The 15201-nt window shown below is 40.2% G+C and overlaps 1 protein-coding gene across 4 annotated transcripts in view; it reads right to left on the reverse strand.

Moving 5' to 3' along the window:
• Positions 1-14902, reverse strand: part of ASPG (asparaginase) — a 48194-nt gene extending 33292 nt beyond the window's left edge. The window contains exons 1-5 of one of the 4 annotated variants that reach the window (XM_031049481.2): positions 14646-14889; positions 8931-9060; positions 5302-5413; positions 2404-2529; positions 885-968 (exon numbers count right to left, since the gene is read on the reverse strand). In XM_031049481.2, the coding sequence (XP_030905341.2) occupies positions 885-968; positions 2404-2529; positions 5302-5413; positions 8931-9060; positions 14646-14829 (636 nt within the window). In that variant the 5' untranslated portion in view covers positions 14830-14889. Of the gene's footprint in view, positions 1-884; positions 969-2403; positions 2530-5301; positions 5414-8930; positions 9061-14645 lie in introns of all 4 variants that reach the window. The other 3 variants (XM_005149584.3, XM_031049483.2, XM_031049482.2) reach the window with 3 other exon arrangements.
• Positions 14903-15201: the final 299 nt, after the last annotated feature.

Genomic DNA, 15201 nt, shown 5'->3' on the forward strand with positions numbered 1-15201 from the left:
GTTTAAGAATTTAAGAACAAAACAAGTTAAGAGCTAACTAGTTTCATAATCCTCTCATGAGGCATAGTCTAGGAGACAGCAAATGTGCCTGAGTCCACTTCAGAGACAGAAGAAAAAAACAGTGTGGACTTTTCAATAAGTTCATCAGTTATATCTAAATTCAGAGTGCAAAACCTTAACAAAGGCCTGGTGAAAATGAAGATAACTTTCAAAAGAGTTACCACACATAAACAGATTCCTTCTCAAGATCCTTAAAGTCTGTCAATTGAACTTTGAAGAAAAAGAGATACCTCAAAGTTATTAGTTACGAAGATCTTGGCTAACCAGCCATTGCTATTGTCTTGTAAGAACTGGCTTTGAGAGCATGGCAAAAATGAAATGAGGTGTAACCTGACTAGTTTTCTGTCTTAATTTGGACTGTGCAGCACCAACATGTTTAAAGGCAGGGTGCTGAGACCATGAAGATACTACCACGTACAGTAGATATATCATCTTCGACACTTCAGGAACTAGAGCTAAAAGACATTTCTACAAGTTCTAGAGCAACTTTAGAACTTCAAAGTAACTTTCAGGCTAAAAACTGACTTACAAGTGCTTCAGATCCCACATATTTGAAAGGGAACCTCTGATTTCAAGTCTGCTGCAAGCTATCTTTCAGACTTGACAGTCTTCATAGACTGCATATAGGCAAAATGGGATATAACTTTTGAGAAAACAGTGTGTGCTTTGTCATGGAAATGCCTGTAACCTCTGAAGAATCCATTTATCTTCCTGTTTAACTGCAATTCTTTACTGCCTACTGGATATTTTGAGTATGTAAGTATGTGTCCTGGCTAGAGGGAGAAAAGCAGAGCTTCTGAGACCATCTTCACAGGCAAACAGACCTCAGGAATCACGAACTGCCCAGCAAACAGCAGTGCACCCAGAAGGTTGGCTCGGCCATCATTCTGCAACTCGTATATGGGCACCTGAAGAACAGAAACAGAAATTACACCCTGTCCCTTATGTAAAGCCTACACAGCGGAAAAAAAGAGTCCAACTTATGCAATACAAATACATGAATAATTTATGTAACAACGATTTATGACAAAGTTTCCTTCTTAATCCAAACTATTTTAGACTGCAGCAGATGGTAGGATTTCCCTCTGTGCTTAACAGACTTTTATAATTTAAGTGCTTAAAAGCTAACATAGAGATGATTCCAGTGCGATTAAGCAGATTAAAACAGTGATTCAGGGAATATATAAAAAATAGAAAGCAGGCATAGTTAAGGCGACTGAGCATGGGAGAAATTATTGTACCGAGAAAAAGCAACAGCCCTGGATCATACAGAACTGCCACTACAGGCTTCACAACAGCAATTTTGCACCATCTTTCCACATAGTATTGAAAAACTGAGCCAGCAGGTTATTACTGACAGAAAAGGACAAGATTAAAACCAGAAATTTGGTCTACTGAGTGACAACTTCCACACCTTTTCAGACTGTCTCTTTATTAACAGAGAGTCAGAGCTCCTTTCAGCAATGAAAAAAATTACATGCTCCATTGCTAGATCATATGTCAGGCAGATCTCCAAACAATAAAGCCAAAAAGAAAGTAAAACCTTGAATATGATGTAACACAACTAGACTGCCCCATGTCAAGACAGTAAGTGGGAGCCTACTCCTTCCCAGGCTTTTGTATTTTGACTTCAAATAGACCACATGTGAAAGGGAAGTTATGAGATGGGGAGGGAAATTTTACAGTGCAATGTTTCATCTCTCCTTTGTGATTAGAGCTGTATTTTACACTCAAGCAAGCTATACTAGTAAGACAACCCCTCCCCCTCAGACAATATGCAAAGAGCTGATCTCCAGCTAAGAGAATGAAAATTAATAAATATAGTCTTTAGAAGAAAGGAAATAAATCATGTTCAATGGAACAGAAATGATCAAAAATGCATCTGATGGTTAGGGTTTATTAAAAAAATCATAAATAACACAAGATAACAACTGATGAAGTAAGAAGTAATAAACCTCAGGGTTTTAAAAGAAAAAAAGACAGCTAACAACCAGCAGCCACCTGAGGCTGGAAAGATGCTTCTCATATAAACTGATTAATACACAATGGCCAATGACAGCCTCTTGTGTCTTTCTCTGAAGCATCTGGCCCCAGCCATAATGAACTACTGGTCTGATTTGGTACAGAGTTGTAAAGTCATTAATGATAAAATTATGGGGCAGATTCTCAGCTGGTGAGCCTGTCAATTCTCACCAATTTCTATCAGCACTGTGACCATTCACCCTGGCCAGAGGCCTGACCTGCACTACTAAACTGTACAGTGATAGTCAGGATGCTATCCAGTTTTGCATATAAAAACCAAAAATGAGGCTTCTGACTTCATCTTCAAATGAAGCCCATTACCTGAGATCCTGTCAGAACAACAGTTTTACCCAGATTCTCACACATGAAGGATAAGGCTGAAGCTGTATAAGCCATGGTATCAGTACCGTGAAGGATCACAAAACCATCATACTTTTCGTAGTGCTCCTGGAGATTGAGAAGTTTTCACATGGTTAGAGCAATGCTCTGGCATCACCAAGTGAAGTACATACTGCATTACTTCCACTGATACAAGCAACAGCTTAATACTTTTAAGAGTGCTACACACATAATTCCTCCTAAAGTTATCCTGTTTTCAGTTTAAATGCAGTTAAGGGTTAATAGGACACTAAGCACTACAGCCAGCAATTCTAATTATGGATCAGTCAAAGGGGTTCTTCTATGTATACATATTAATGCTGCATTTTAAAACCAGAAGACTGCTAATTAAGAAAAGCTTAGCAATGGCTTTAAACGGGAATGTTAACATATGCAAATTAGTCGTATAGTCTGATTCTTTGTTGCCGATTTTACTTTAGGGATTAGGCCATTTACGGGAACAGATTAGGCAAACCAAGGCTATCACAGCATATAGAAAAAAATCCATTTAATCTAGATGGCAGACAGGCAAATTGCCAGTGTAAGAGTGCCCTCTTCTGTTAAAAAGTCATACTTTCTGCAGCAGTACATGACTTCAGCAAAAAGAGATGAAGAGGCTTCTTGTTGTTCGTTAATGTACATACACTTGCTGTTTTTTGAGAAACCTTAGACTATCAGGCATATACAGATGCACTAACTAATTTTATGACAACTTTAATCTACATACAGTTGCACACAGGAGGTTTTTTATTGCTAAAACATAAATCACGCAGCTCATCCTGTTAGAATAAAGTCATCTGCTGGCTTTTGGAGGAAAAAGAAATTGGTTCCTCAATTTTGAGCTGATGTTTACCATGAGTGATGCACGTGATAAACACTGTAGTGAGAGACACTGATGTCTCTGATGTAATTTGGTAACATGGAAAGGATTACACAGAAGTTTAAGCAGATCTATGAAGTACCAGCATGGGGCAAAAATAGGTGTGCCATAGAATTAAACATGATCTCTTTTTAATTACACTTCTTATGCTATAGTAGACACATAGGCATCTCCTGAATCTCAGGCATCTCCTGATAATAAGGTGACCTCCAAACTCACCTACAGATTTCTACTCGTCCTTTTGCTATTTCTTCACTATTACTCATGCCCACATGTTGTTACCTACTGGAAGTTTCAGAGGATTTCTCCTTATCTCTGACAAGTTAGCCAGCTGAACAACAGCCAGTGTTGCAAGATCTTTCTGTAGTGCAAACTACAAGAATGATGCAAAAAGTATGCTATAGTTATTCAACAATGCAGTAACAAGGAAAGTTTCAAGAAGGCCTAAGATCACAGAAATAGCAACTTATCCTCTTTAACTCAATCACTATGCTCACAAATATTTTCAGTCTTATGAACCTTACTAGACATGAAAGAACATAGCATGGTTTAAGCTTCATAATACAAAAGATTAGGCTGGCTATTAAGGCTTGAGAATGTCTGTCAGACAGTGAAAAGCACAAGGCTTTGCTAGGTATGTGTCTAAGATGAACATGAAGTAGAAGTGTCTGTATAAGGTGGACAGTTGAAGAAGTTTTGGGTTTTTTTTCTTTTCTCAGCACATTTCACTTGGATCACACAAACTGGGTATTGCTATATACAGAGAAGCTGCATTCCATGTACGAGAGAGAAACACTTTTTCTGTAATAAAACTAGTATGTCATTAAGGAATAAAGGTAAAATTTCTCCTGTTCAGCATGAGATTGACACGTCCTACTCTTGGCCCTGGGCTTTTCCTAGCTGCATCCCTGCTCTAACCTAGAGGCTTTCCACCTGTACACCAGCTCCGTCTCTTCCTGGCCTGGCAAGATGAATTCAATAGAAGGAGCATCATCCCTATTTTGGTGATTCCAGGACTAGAGGACCTAAGGGTGAAGGACTCTTCCCTGAATCTTCAGCATCATTCCCTGTGTAATTACACTGTCTGCATGCATTGCTATGGCTTGATTGAAGAAGGAAATTTGCACTAAAAAGTCCACTACCACAGAGCGAGCAGGTATGGAAGAGCAGTATCTTAGTACGCCCACGGTTATTTATTTCTAACAGCTAATATGAATTCCTGGTGTGAAGTACTTTAAATGTTTCACATTTCTACTTTCTTAAAAACACATAGCTGTGGTTTTGATGCTAGAGAAGGATGTAATGAATTTATCTATACATGCAGAAATATCTAGGGCTTCAAACATTTCCAAGTGTGGGAAACCTAACCATGACAGCATTTTTCCTACTGGCTGCAAAGCCAAAGCTAATCAAGTCCATCTGTGTCCAGTATAAGAAAGGCATAAAGACATGAAATTATTTCCTACATCAATATCCAACTAGTAAGCTACTTGAATACTGAAATGATGATTAACTAAACCACCTTCAGTTAAGTCACCTGTAGCTAAGGATTTTTTTCAGTGTTTTTGGACAGTGAATTTAAATCAAAGTTTTAGAACTTATCAACCTACACACTACGTATCTCATTCAATCATAGCTGCAATTTTCCTATTTATTTTCTTGTACAGAATTATGGCCTGGCTTATTGTGCCATAATTTTGTATTATATAACTTTATTCATGAGCTATGTAACTTTAGTGAGTTTGCCAAATTTTCAAAAGAAAAAAAATTGGCAGGCCTTGTAAGCACAGTACATGTTATTTTGCAAGTAACTAAGCAAGGCACGTAACATTTGCATTTTAAATAAACAAATATATATCATATGTATAGGACTTGTGAGTTGTTTTATCTTGCTAAGTATACTTGATAAACTGATGGTTCTGTTTAAGCAACAAATGAATTATTATCCCTCACCATAGTACCTCAAGTTTCTTTGCAATTTTGGCCCAGTCCTCTGGAGTCATGTTGGAAGAATCAAGCAGCGGTGAGAGCTCCAGGATTGTGTAAAAAATCCTTTTGTTTTGCTTAGAGACACTACGAAGAAAAAGAATTAGGAAAAAAAAAAGAAAGTAATTATTAGAGTTAATATCAGCTCATTGCTTCTAATTTTTTTTTAATCGGTAGTTTTGACTCTTTTCTTCCCCATCCCCCAAGTCTATGGCAAAAAAAAATGGTCTTAAATTTGGAACATTAAATTCCAAGCTTATAAATTCATAGCTTGATGTGGTTTAAAGCACAAATCCTTAAATGTAATTTAATAATAAATATAATCTGGGAGGTAGAGAGGGGCTGGTAAAACTAAAGACAGAAAAGAAGAACCCAGACTTGTTTAAGTTCAGAACTGATTTCTAACAAAAGCTGATACAAAGCCCTAAGGTTTAAAAATGCTTCATAAGCTACTGAGAGGAATTTATAAAGCTCCCAAGCTTTATAGGGGGTCAACAGAAGAGTTGCAACAACTTTCTGATCCTTTGATAAATATAAATAGGTAACCTTCCCTGACACAAAGGGTATCTTCTCTTAAGAGTGTTATGACTGGAATTCATTATTGTGGCCTTTAGAAGATCCACTCTTGTCAGTTTCTCTGGCCTCAGATTTCAGAAAAAGTTCTCTTGGTTAGTTAAGATCTTCAAGTAGACTGTTGCCTTTGCTAGTAATAGGGCTAACTCCGTAAAACCCCAGTCCCAGCCTATTAGGCCTGTTGACACCGTGTTATTAAAGTTTGCTATACGGTACTATCTGTCTCTTGTTATGATGTGGAGATTAAGCATGTGATAATAGCAAAGATATTAAAATACTGGCATAGGTGTAAAACAAAACCCTCAGGAATATAAACAACTCACTGGCTACCAATTATTAGCCACAAGTGCAACTCTGACAGCTGGGAAAATACTGCTCTCAGTAGAATAAAAACAAGACAAAGGAACTATGCAAGGGAAGGGAAAACAAAACAAAACAAAACAAAAACAAAACCCCAACCAAAACAAAACCCAATAGTCAAGCAATAGGATAAAGTACCTGTGGGGCTGAGGAATGTTAACACTTTCAAACCTCATGCAGTGTGTTGCCCAGCAGATGGAGACTGATTAACAGTGTCTAGACACCCAACTTAAAAAGTACATGATCTCCTTTGGAGGAGACATATCAAAGGTGATGATGGCTATGGAATCACAGTGGGATTGTCACAGGTTTAAGCACACTGTCTGCTCTTTCTGCCCCCAGGGACCATGGGTCTCCCTTTCTCCACCTGGCTATCACAAGAAATCTTACTCTTCAAAGACCTTTGATTTGCCAGCCAAATGGACTGCATACAAAACATGTGTTTTATACCACACAAAACATGCTCAATTCTCCACATTTACTTTATAACCTCTCAGCATAAAGTCAACTACATAGAAGTCAACTTGGCAGTTAAGATTTGGCATAATAAAAAACCCCTACTATTTTCTGCTACCTTTCTGAAACTTGGAAGAGGATAAAATATCAACAATTTTCACCCATTCTTACTTTACTTGGAATGTGTTCTTAACTAGCAATGCAGTGGTCAATGAACAGCTAACAAAGAACTGCTAGCAGGCCAGCTCTGTCCCTCCTACTCACTCTTCAGGCAGAGCCATCGGGAACATGGTTAACAGGATCACCTTTAGCACATTCTTAATGCTTTTCCACTCCCTGAATGATGGAAAGTTCCCTGCCAGCTCTAACTGTGATAGATACTTCAATATTTATACTGGAAGACAGGCTTCAGAAAAGACCAGAATATTGCATGGATGTGTAAAAGAAATCAGGTGAGTAGTGCACAGAAAAGTTGCTTACCTTCCCTAGGCATTCTCAATAGTGTTTTCTCCCCACTTGTGACTATGTATATATTTATAGCTACATAAAATATGCAAAACCAAGAGTCAATTATCAGTTCATCGGCTAATAAAGTCTGCAGACCCACTCCATTTATGAGGCCTGCAAGACAGTTGTGTACAGCATAGAGAGCATTTAAACAATGTGTAGTGTTTTTTTCATACCAGCTGACATACAGTACCTAAGAAGTTAAACTTCATATGAAAAATTGCCTTGCTGGACATCATATTCACACATGCTAAGAGTAACATTGGAAGTCAGTTGAAAATCTGTGAAAAGAAAGCTCCCCTAAGGATGCGATGTTTAAATAAAACACGACATACTGACACCAGAGACCAATGCAGTCTATGACTTTCGATGCCTCTCTCTAAAAAGACATCATACTGTTCCTCTTAGATCAAGGTTATCACACAAATATACAAAGCTCACAAAATACTCCTATTTTCTTCCCTCAGAAACTCACAATATTTCTCAGCCTCCTAGTTAAAATATCACTGGACTAGAGAAAATGGCATATTGCCATGACCAACTTCCAGAAATAGCACTCAGCAGTGCCAAAAAAACAAGACAAGATTGGGCTTTAAACTTCAGGTTTTGATGGGAATGATTGTTTTAAGCTTTTCTGCCCTCTATGAAAAGAAGTGCCAGGAGAACTATTTTTAGGATTCAAATGGATATATTACTGTAGTTTTGTTATATTTCAAGTCTCTTAAAGTATTTGACAGTTATTCAGTTACACAGCATTGTAAGAGATCCATTTTTCTTAGAATTACCATCATATTTAACACAAACTGCACGTTCATATCAATACTACTCCACAAGCAAGCAGTTCCTTTCTTTTCTCTTTACCCTTTTTCTTGCCATCTGCCTTTTAAGTGGCTACTTTTAAAAGCTTTACACAAAGACCTCAATACAAAATAGAAAGAAATTAATAAACCTTGCAATTTCTTTGTATGTCCTGATTTTCTCCTTAAAGATGAAAGAATATCCATTTTTACTTTTATAGCAAAACAGCTATAGATCCATTAATATTCGGATGACTGTGTAAAATCATCCTTTGTGCAAAGCTAACGTGTTTACACGGGTACAGTCATTCAGCACAGCTGAGGAGTATCTCAGATTAGCATACTGCCCTCTAAATAAAATTTGTAAGCTTATTAATCATTGTCCAACAGTTAAGAAGTGATGCAGACTAATCGTAAGCTCATCGCTTATTACCATAATGTTGCCTAAATTTGTGAAAGACAATCAGCTTTTAGGTTTTTTCAAAAAACAGAAGGCCTGCAGAATTAAAGCATGAGGCCTATTCACAGACGCATTAATTAGATGCTACTTTTTTAGTCATACGCTGAAGGTAATTCACACAGAGCTGTATGTCCGTTTTCTTAGTTTCTGCAGAATGTTTGTATGTTTGCACAGTAGCAAATTAATATCCCATACAAGAAAAAAATGCAGGACTAAGCTACCAAAATGGTTACTTGTTGCCTAATTTAGAAGTTATTTCTCAAACAGTTGTAAGACACTTCATTTCAAAGATACCAAAACCGGCACAATAGGCTTTTTCCTTTTAAGTCAATATAAGAATTTTTGCTAATCTCATAATGGATTCCTCACATTTAAAGTTTGGTGATGTAATTACCTGAAGATTAACAAGCTACTTCCTAACCCTTCCACTCCCCAAGGAAAACATACTTACGGGAGCACCAGTGTATTTTCTGGAAATTCATGGAAGCTGTTCAGTTTTGTTTCCTGGGCATATGCCTCATCGTGCAGCATTGGCATTGTTTTCAAGCTGCTTACTAATTTATTTGCCTCAGGAGCAAGCCCTTGAAAATAAAGAATAAAGGAAGTAAATAATGGCACACGGATGGAAGGAAGCAAGTGGCACAGTAAGGAGGGAAGAAGTCAAGTCACACAGCTTTTGCCCATCTTTCCAAATTAAATTTAAATAGCCTATTGCCAGTTTCAGAACACAAAAATCAGATATAACCAATAAATCTCTGTACAGTTATTCTTTTCTTGACTTGAATAAATCCATATTTTATTTAAGAGAAATGATGTTACAAATCTCCTTCATTTAAAATACTTATGCTCTACCTGATCTTAATTGTTTGTGTGCAAATACAGATCATCGGTAAGGGCAGGAAGCCAATTTTTGCAACTGTAGCAAAAAGCTACCACTTTCTTTTATATCTGCCACAGCTATTCTCTATCTGTGGCAGAAAAAGAGGTAGAAGACTTACAAAACACTGAGCATTACTTTGTACTATCAAGTTGTGATACTTAAAACTTCTTAGCCTACAGTAGTATTGGCACAAACAGCAAAAGTAGTAGTATGACTACATTGGAAGGCTGTATGTTATGTCTATCAATGGCAATAACATCTCCAGGGAGAAAAAAATAAATGAAAGAAAAAGCTAAATAAAGCCCCACGGTAGGTATTGAGCATTGATACAGATTCTCTATCTGTATGCAGAGATAGAGAAACATCAGCTTCCCACAGTCTTAAGTGCTCTAATCACTCTCTCTTGAATAGGTACTTTCCACTAGAGGGTTTAGGACTGAACTTCTCAGTTGACAAGAGGCAGAGAATGTGCATAAGCTGCTGAATAGAAAAAGTAAAATACCTGGATGCATCTTAAGGTCTGTTAACTACTTTCCTTGGTCATGATGGTGTCTTTCTCTGTGGTAGGGGCCCTAATTTTATAAGTCCTCTGCCCCTTAAACTAGCCGAAGGATATTTAGTGTTTGCTGGACCTGCAAGTGTCCTGGTTACAACCCGGTATTTCAAAAGGAATCTGCATACCGTTCTCTCCTAGCCAGAAAGGCACCTACATTTTTGATGTTATAATACTCAGTTTCATAGATGTGACTGCACTTGTGGATCTAACTTGCATCCCACCTCCCAATACCCTATTTCAGGAATGACAGCAACAGTCCTGACATCCACAGTCAGAAGCCACCCTGGTTTTCTTAAATCTGATTTTTTTGGATGCTTTTCATTCAAGGAACTTCCATCAGAGGCACTTCCTTCTTGACTTCAAAATTCTACAGGTGTTACTGTCCAGTTCAGTTTAATTGCAGTGAATGTGTCTTATACCACCTGTTCAGATGGCAACCAAGCTCTCAAACCACATTATTCTACTTCTGCTAGTTCTAGTTGTTCCTAATTTGAAGCCAAACTTTCTAGCTCTTCTGTTTGTTTTGAACATGATTCTCATCCAAGTTAGCATCTTCCTTTTTTTTTTTTTTTGCTTCACCTTCAAATAGTAAATACTCCAAACCACAGAGTATTTTCAGTAGTATTGTTGTCTTTTTCCATTTACCCATTTACTTTCCAAACTGACAGAAAAAATCCTTAAGAATCCCCTAATCTCCCTCTTGGCTTGCCTTAAATGAAGTAACAAACCTCTTCATAGCCAACTTTCTCACAGGATGGCAACAGCATTTGAGTGGATTTGTTTGGATTCCTGCCGGAATACTTTGTTTTACAAAATACATTTAACACTCTTTCAAGCTTTGGTTGTTTCATTCATTCAGCTATAAGCCCTGCTTTTCCTACTAAGGATGTTCCTAGCTTAGTCATAAAAGGCCACTTCTGCTGTTCTTGGGCACAGAGTTATTTTGGCTCTGAAATTCAGCCCAGCTTCAAGTGTTTTCTGGATATTTTCTGATTATTCTTGTTTAGCCAATACTCATCTTGCTCTGAATATTGACAATGGATTAGATTGCTTACTTTTTGTATTTGATCCAGGAACCAGAGAGCTGATGTACGCTAATATTCTTAAATCCCTCCTCCATAAACAGCAGTTCCTCATCTCTTAATCACAAATCTGACAGGACTTTTCTGTAATTGCTTCCACTGAACTTAAACCTTTCTATGAAGACATTCTGCAGAATGTTGCCTACTTGCAACCTATGAAGTCCCATAAACTCAGCCATGAGTTTCTGCTTTACAGCTTCAAGAAGCAAACATGGGGCAATTCAAGTGCAACTGTTTTAAGAATGCTTCTACTTTATTATGCATAGAAAACATTGTTTTGTGAGCCAAGCTTGTTAACCAAGCATTTGAAGCAACTTCACCCCTGCAGAGTAGAGGCAGGCTGTGCAATTTGTCCAAACAGCTGCCATCATCTTCTGTCCTCTCCTTCAGTTGGCCAATCCCAGCTTCACAAAGCAGATGGACAAAGTCAAGGAGACTGCTTTTCACCCTGATTCTGTAGGTAACAGTTATAGACAGTTGCCAATGGAGACATCCTATAACCTCTGCTGCAGCAGAGAAGAGGGAGCTGAATAAAGTCTGATGCAGCTGCGTCTGCAGCTGAGAAACCACAGACACTGGGGAGAAGGAGCATAATGCATGCTGAAATCATCAACCTGAATCCTAAAAACCTCTCCATGCTAGAGAATACAAAGAACTTCACTAAACCAGTTTTTACCTATAGGATTATCAATACATGTGGCACCTACACTTACAGTACCAGATCCCAAAGGTAACAACTACATTTTGCAAAGGCAAAGCAGCAGAAAGTGTTCTCCAAAATACTGATTTCTGCAGTTACAGTAGTTGAAACTTTCAGAAATGTGGATAGGTTTCAAACAGAAAAAGGTTTGGACTACAGCAGTCAGTCCTTTGGTAGTCTAGTATGCCTAGAAAAGACACATAATTGACTAAGTTACCCAGGCAGACTCTATTCCAAGATAAGTAATCTTCCTATGGCATTTAGCTTAGTTATACTTGTATTTATTGGGTGTTCTTTCAACATTTCAGGTTAAATCTTCCTGAAGGAGAATGTAAGCACAAACTTGATGCAAAGATTAGTATCACAGTAATGTCACTAATGAGTGCAGTAATGTCTTTCTGAAATGAGCTACCAATAAGCCAAAAGAGGCTGTTATAGGAGAAAATCAGTCATAGCAAGTGGAAGGAAGAAATTTTAAAAATGCACTGAAATGCATTATTTGGCAGCACAACCACAAATAGTGAGAGAATCTGCAACTGAGCCTGGTTGTCACTCAACTCACACAAACAGAAACAGACTATCTGCCCTCTGAATATTACTCCTGCATAGTAACCTGTAGGTGTGCAGAAAGTCCAACAGGTCCAAGACATGCTAAAGGGGCCACACATGCATAGGTCAACTGCAGAACCTCTGTGGGAGGTTTACAACCAGGTATCATGGTGATAAATAATCACTGCATATATATACAGTGAGCCCAGGAAATGTGATTGTATCAGTCTTGCATATGGGGGCAGTTCTGTGTAGAAACATATTCCTTGCAGAACACAGAACGCATTCCTTGCAGAACACATTAGGCCTCTCAAAACTGCTAGATTTTAAGAGTGAAACCATCTTCTCCCAGCAACTGCAAAGACCATAAAAAAGCTTGTAAGCCTATACAGAAATTAGTTGGGTAGAAACCTAGCTTGATCCCTTCACTTTGAGCAACTGCTGCTATTAGATGCTAGTTTCATTCAACTCAAAAAAGCATTTTACTTTCCATTTTGCTTGAAATAAAACAGTTGTAATTCTAGGTATGGTTGTAAACAGGTATTTTCTATCCATTAATTAATAAAAGAAATGAGCATCTATTGGTCTTTCCTTTGAAGCATGCTGCCTTTCACCAGTTTCTATCTGAACACTAAAGACACCAAATGTTCTAAAAGAAGTGCTCTGGCTGCTCTGCTGCTAGGTCTGTGCATGAAAAGCAGGCTGAAACTTACCAGGATGTAGCAAGTCAGCATCACTGGATCATAACTACAAAATTGTTTGCACATGCTTTAATGATTGACTCTTGTTAGGCAGAAGAAAATAAGAAGAGTTAATTTATAAAAGAATGAGACATGTAATTTCAATTTATTTGCTTTAAAAAGGTGTTTAGGAAACTGAGTCAGTAAAAGTAGGAAACTATTTCAGTATAAACAGTTCAGAGAGAGGAAAGTCAACACATGTCATATGAAATACAGGGTTTTTTTTTTTTTTTACAACTTTGATAAACACAAAGATGACAGCCATAAAAGCTAAAGCAGGACAACCCCGTAGAGCATCTTCCCTACAATAATAAGCATCAACCAGACACGGTCTTCTGAGATGGAAGAGTATGTATTAGAAAAATACCCAACAGACCACTCTAGGAAGCTCTGAGGCAAAGCCCTTTGTGTATATCAGGCAGGGGCTTGAAATTCTGTAGCAGGGAACACGAAGTACTTGTGCTTCTAAACCTAGACAGACAGGTTCTTGAAGCCCTGGGATGCTCAACTGCCTTTCAAGTGAAGGAAGAAGAAAATTGAACAGATTTTCATCAAAATTGGACAGCTTCCTTTCCTCCTTTTCCCTTTATACCAACGCTGGCAAATACATAGCCCTGCAGCAAGTCAGAGCCAGCAAAAAAACATTCCTTTTCCCAATACATTACCTATCTGATGCTTCTGGCATCCCTTGGATGTGTGCCTACTTGAGTAATGGCCTTGTGGTGCCTAGGTGCCACTCCAACTAGCTTCTGGATTGGGAACCTGAGGAGGTGTCAGGTGAGTTCTAGGCACCTACCTGCTGACATTTAGTTTTAGGGGCACCTGAAAACACAGCATATACCTGTAAGAATACCCAAGAAGCTTCTGTGTAAAAGTGCTGGCAGCATACTGAAACTTAAACGTTTTTCAGCTGGTGGGAGGAGGTCTGACATGTCCAGCCTTTTCATCAATGTAAGTCTTGCCCTCACTTAGTAAAGTAAAGCAGAACCCCTCAGTGATCTCTTGAAGGAAGTCAAGAGCTGGTTGGAGAGCAGAAGCAGCCTGCCCAGAGGCAGGTGAGCACAGATGCTGCATCTGATCTCACTCGCTAGGACACTTGGCAATATCTATGTATGCTGCCTCTTGCATCAGCTCCGTCTATCAGGTCACTACTTGAAAATCCTTGACATGGCCACCACCTCCAACAGCATACGCTCTTCCCAGTGGGAATGCGAGGCATATGATCTTTTAGGGCTAAAAAAAGACCGCATGACCGGTACGATTAAGCCGGTTTCATTTTCAGTGCGTGGAGGGTTCAGGAAACACGTTGTCGCCCGCCGAAACCTGTTCTAACTAGCTGTTAGGCTCACTTGTCAGAATGCCTATCAACTAAGCCACCGAAATAACCATCTGGAAGGAAGAGAGGATTAGAAGTTGGCACACACCCTTCTGGCGTTGCGCTTATCAGTTACGAGAAACCCAAGGATGCTGAGCCACAAACCGCGCCAGGGAGAGCGACCACAAAGCAGGGCTGCCCAGTTAAAGAAGCTGCAGTCTCGGTCTCAGACAAGCTGCGCATCCCCCAGCGCTGCGCCCGCCAGCACCCCACGCAAGGGCCGGTTTCCAGTGCGCCCTGCTGGGAACCCCGCCTCTGTCCCGCTCCCCCCGGGGCCCCCTCACCCTTGTCGTCCTGCACCATGCCGATGGTGCCCCCCGTGTTGATGACCAGCACCCGCGCCTCGGCCTTCGAACCGCCGCAGGAGGCCGGAGGGCACCCGGGGCGCTCCTGAGAGCGGGGGCCGGCCAGGGCTCTGCGCAGCGAGCGCACACCGGCAGGGTGCCGTGCCGCCGCTGCCGCCTCCATCCCGCTCCCGAGGAACCGCTACCTCCCGCCCGCTGAACGGGGGTTATAGGGCGGCTGCGGAGCCGCCCCTTCCCGCCCCGCCGGCAGGCAGCGGGGTGGGACCTGCCCGGGCCACGGCGCTGCCTCAGGGGCGGAGCCAACCGCGAGGAGGCGGAGGCGGCAGCTGGCGATTCGGAGCCCGCCCGGCCCCGCCGCCAGCGTGCGGCGCCTCCCCTTGTACTTTGTGCCGCTGCGACCGCCCCTTCGGAGAAACGTGAAGGTCTTTCACGGCTGGAGGAGAGTGGAGAGCAGCGGAGCGGCTGGGGGAAGACAGGGTTCGGGGTCAGCCCCGGAGGGAAGCCCGGCGTCCCCTCTCTTGTCTACAAAGCTCTC

This window comes from Melopsittacus undulatus, chromosome 4, assembly GCF_012275295.1.
Source record: "Melopsittacus undulatus isolate bMelUnd1 chromosome 4, bMelUnd1.mat.Z, whole genome shotgun sequence".
NCBI lineage: Eukaryota > Metazoa > Chordata > Aves > Psittaciformes > Psittaculidae > Melopsittacus > Melopsittacus undulatus.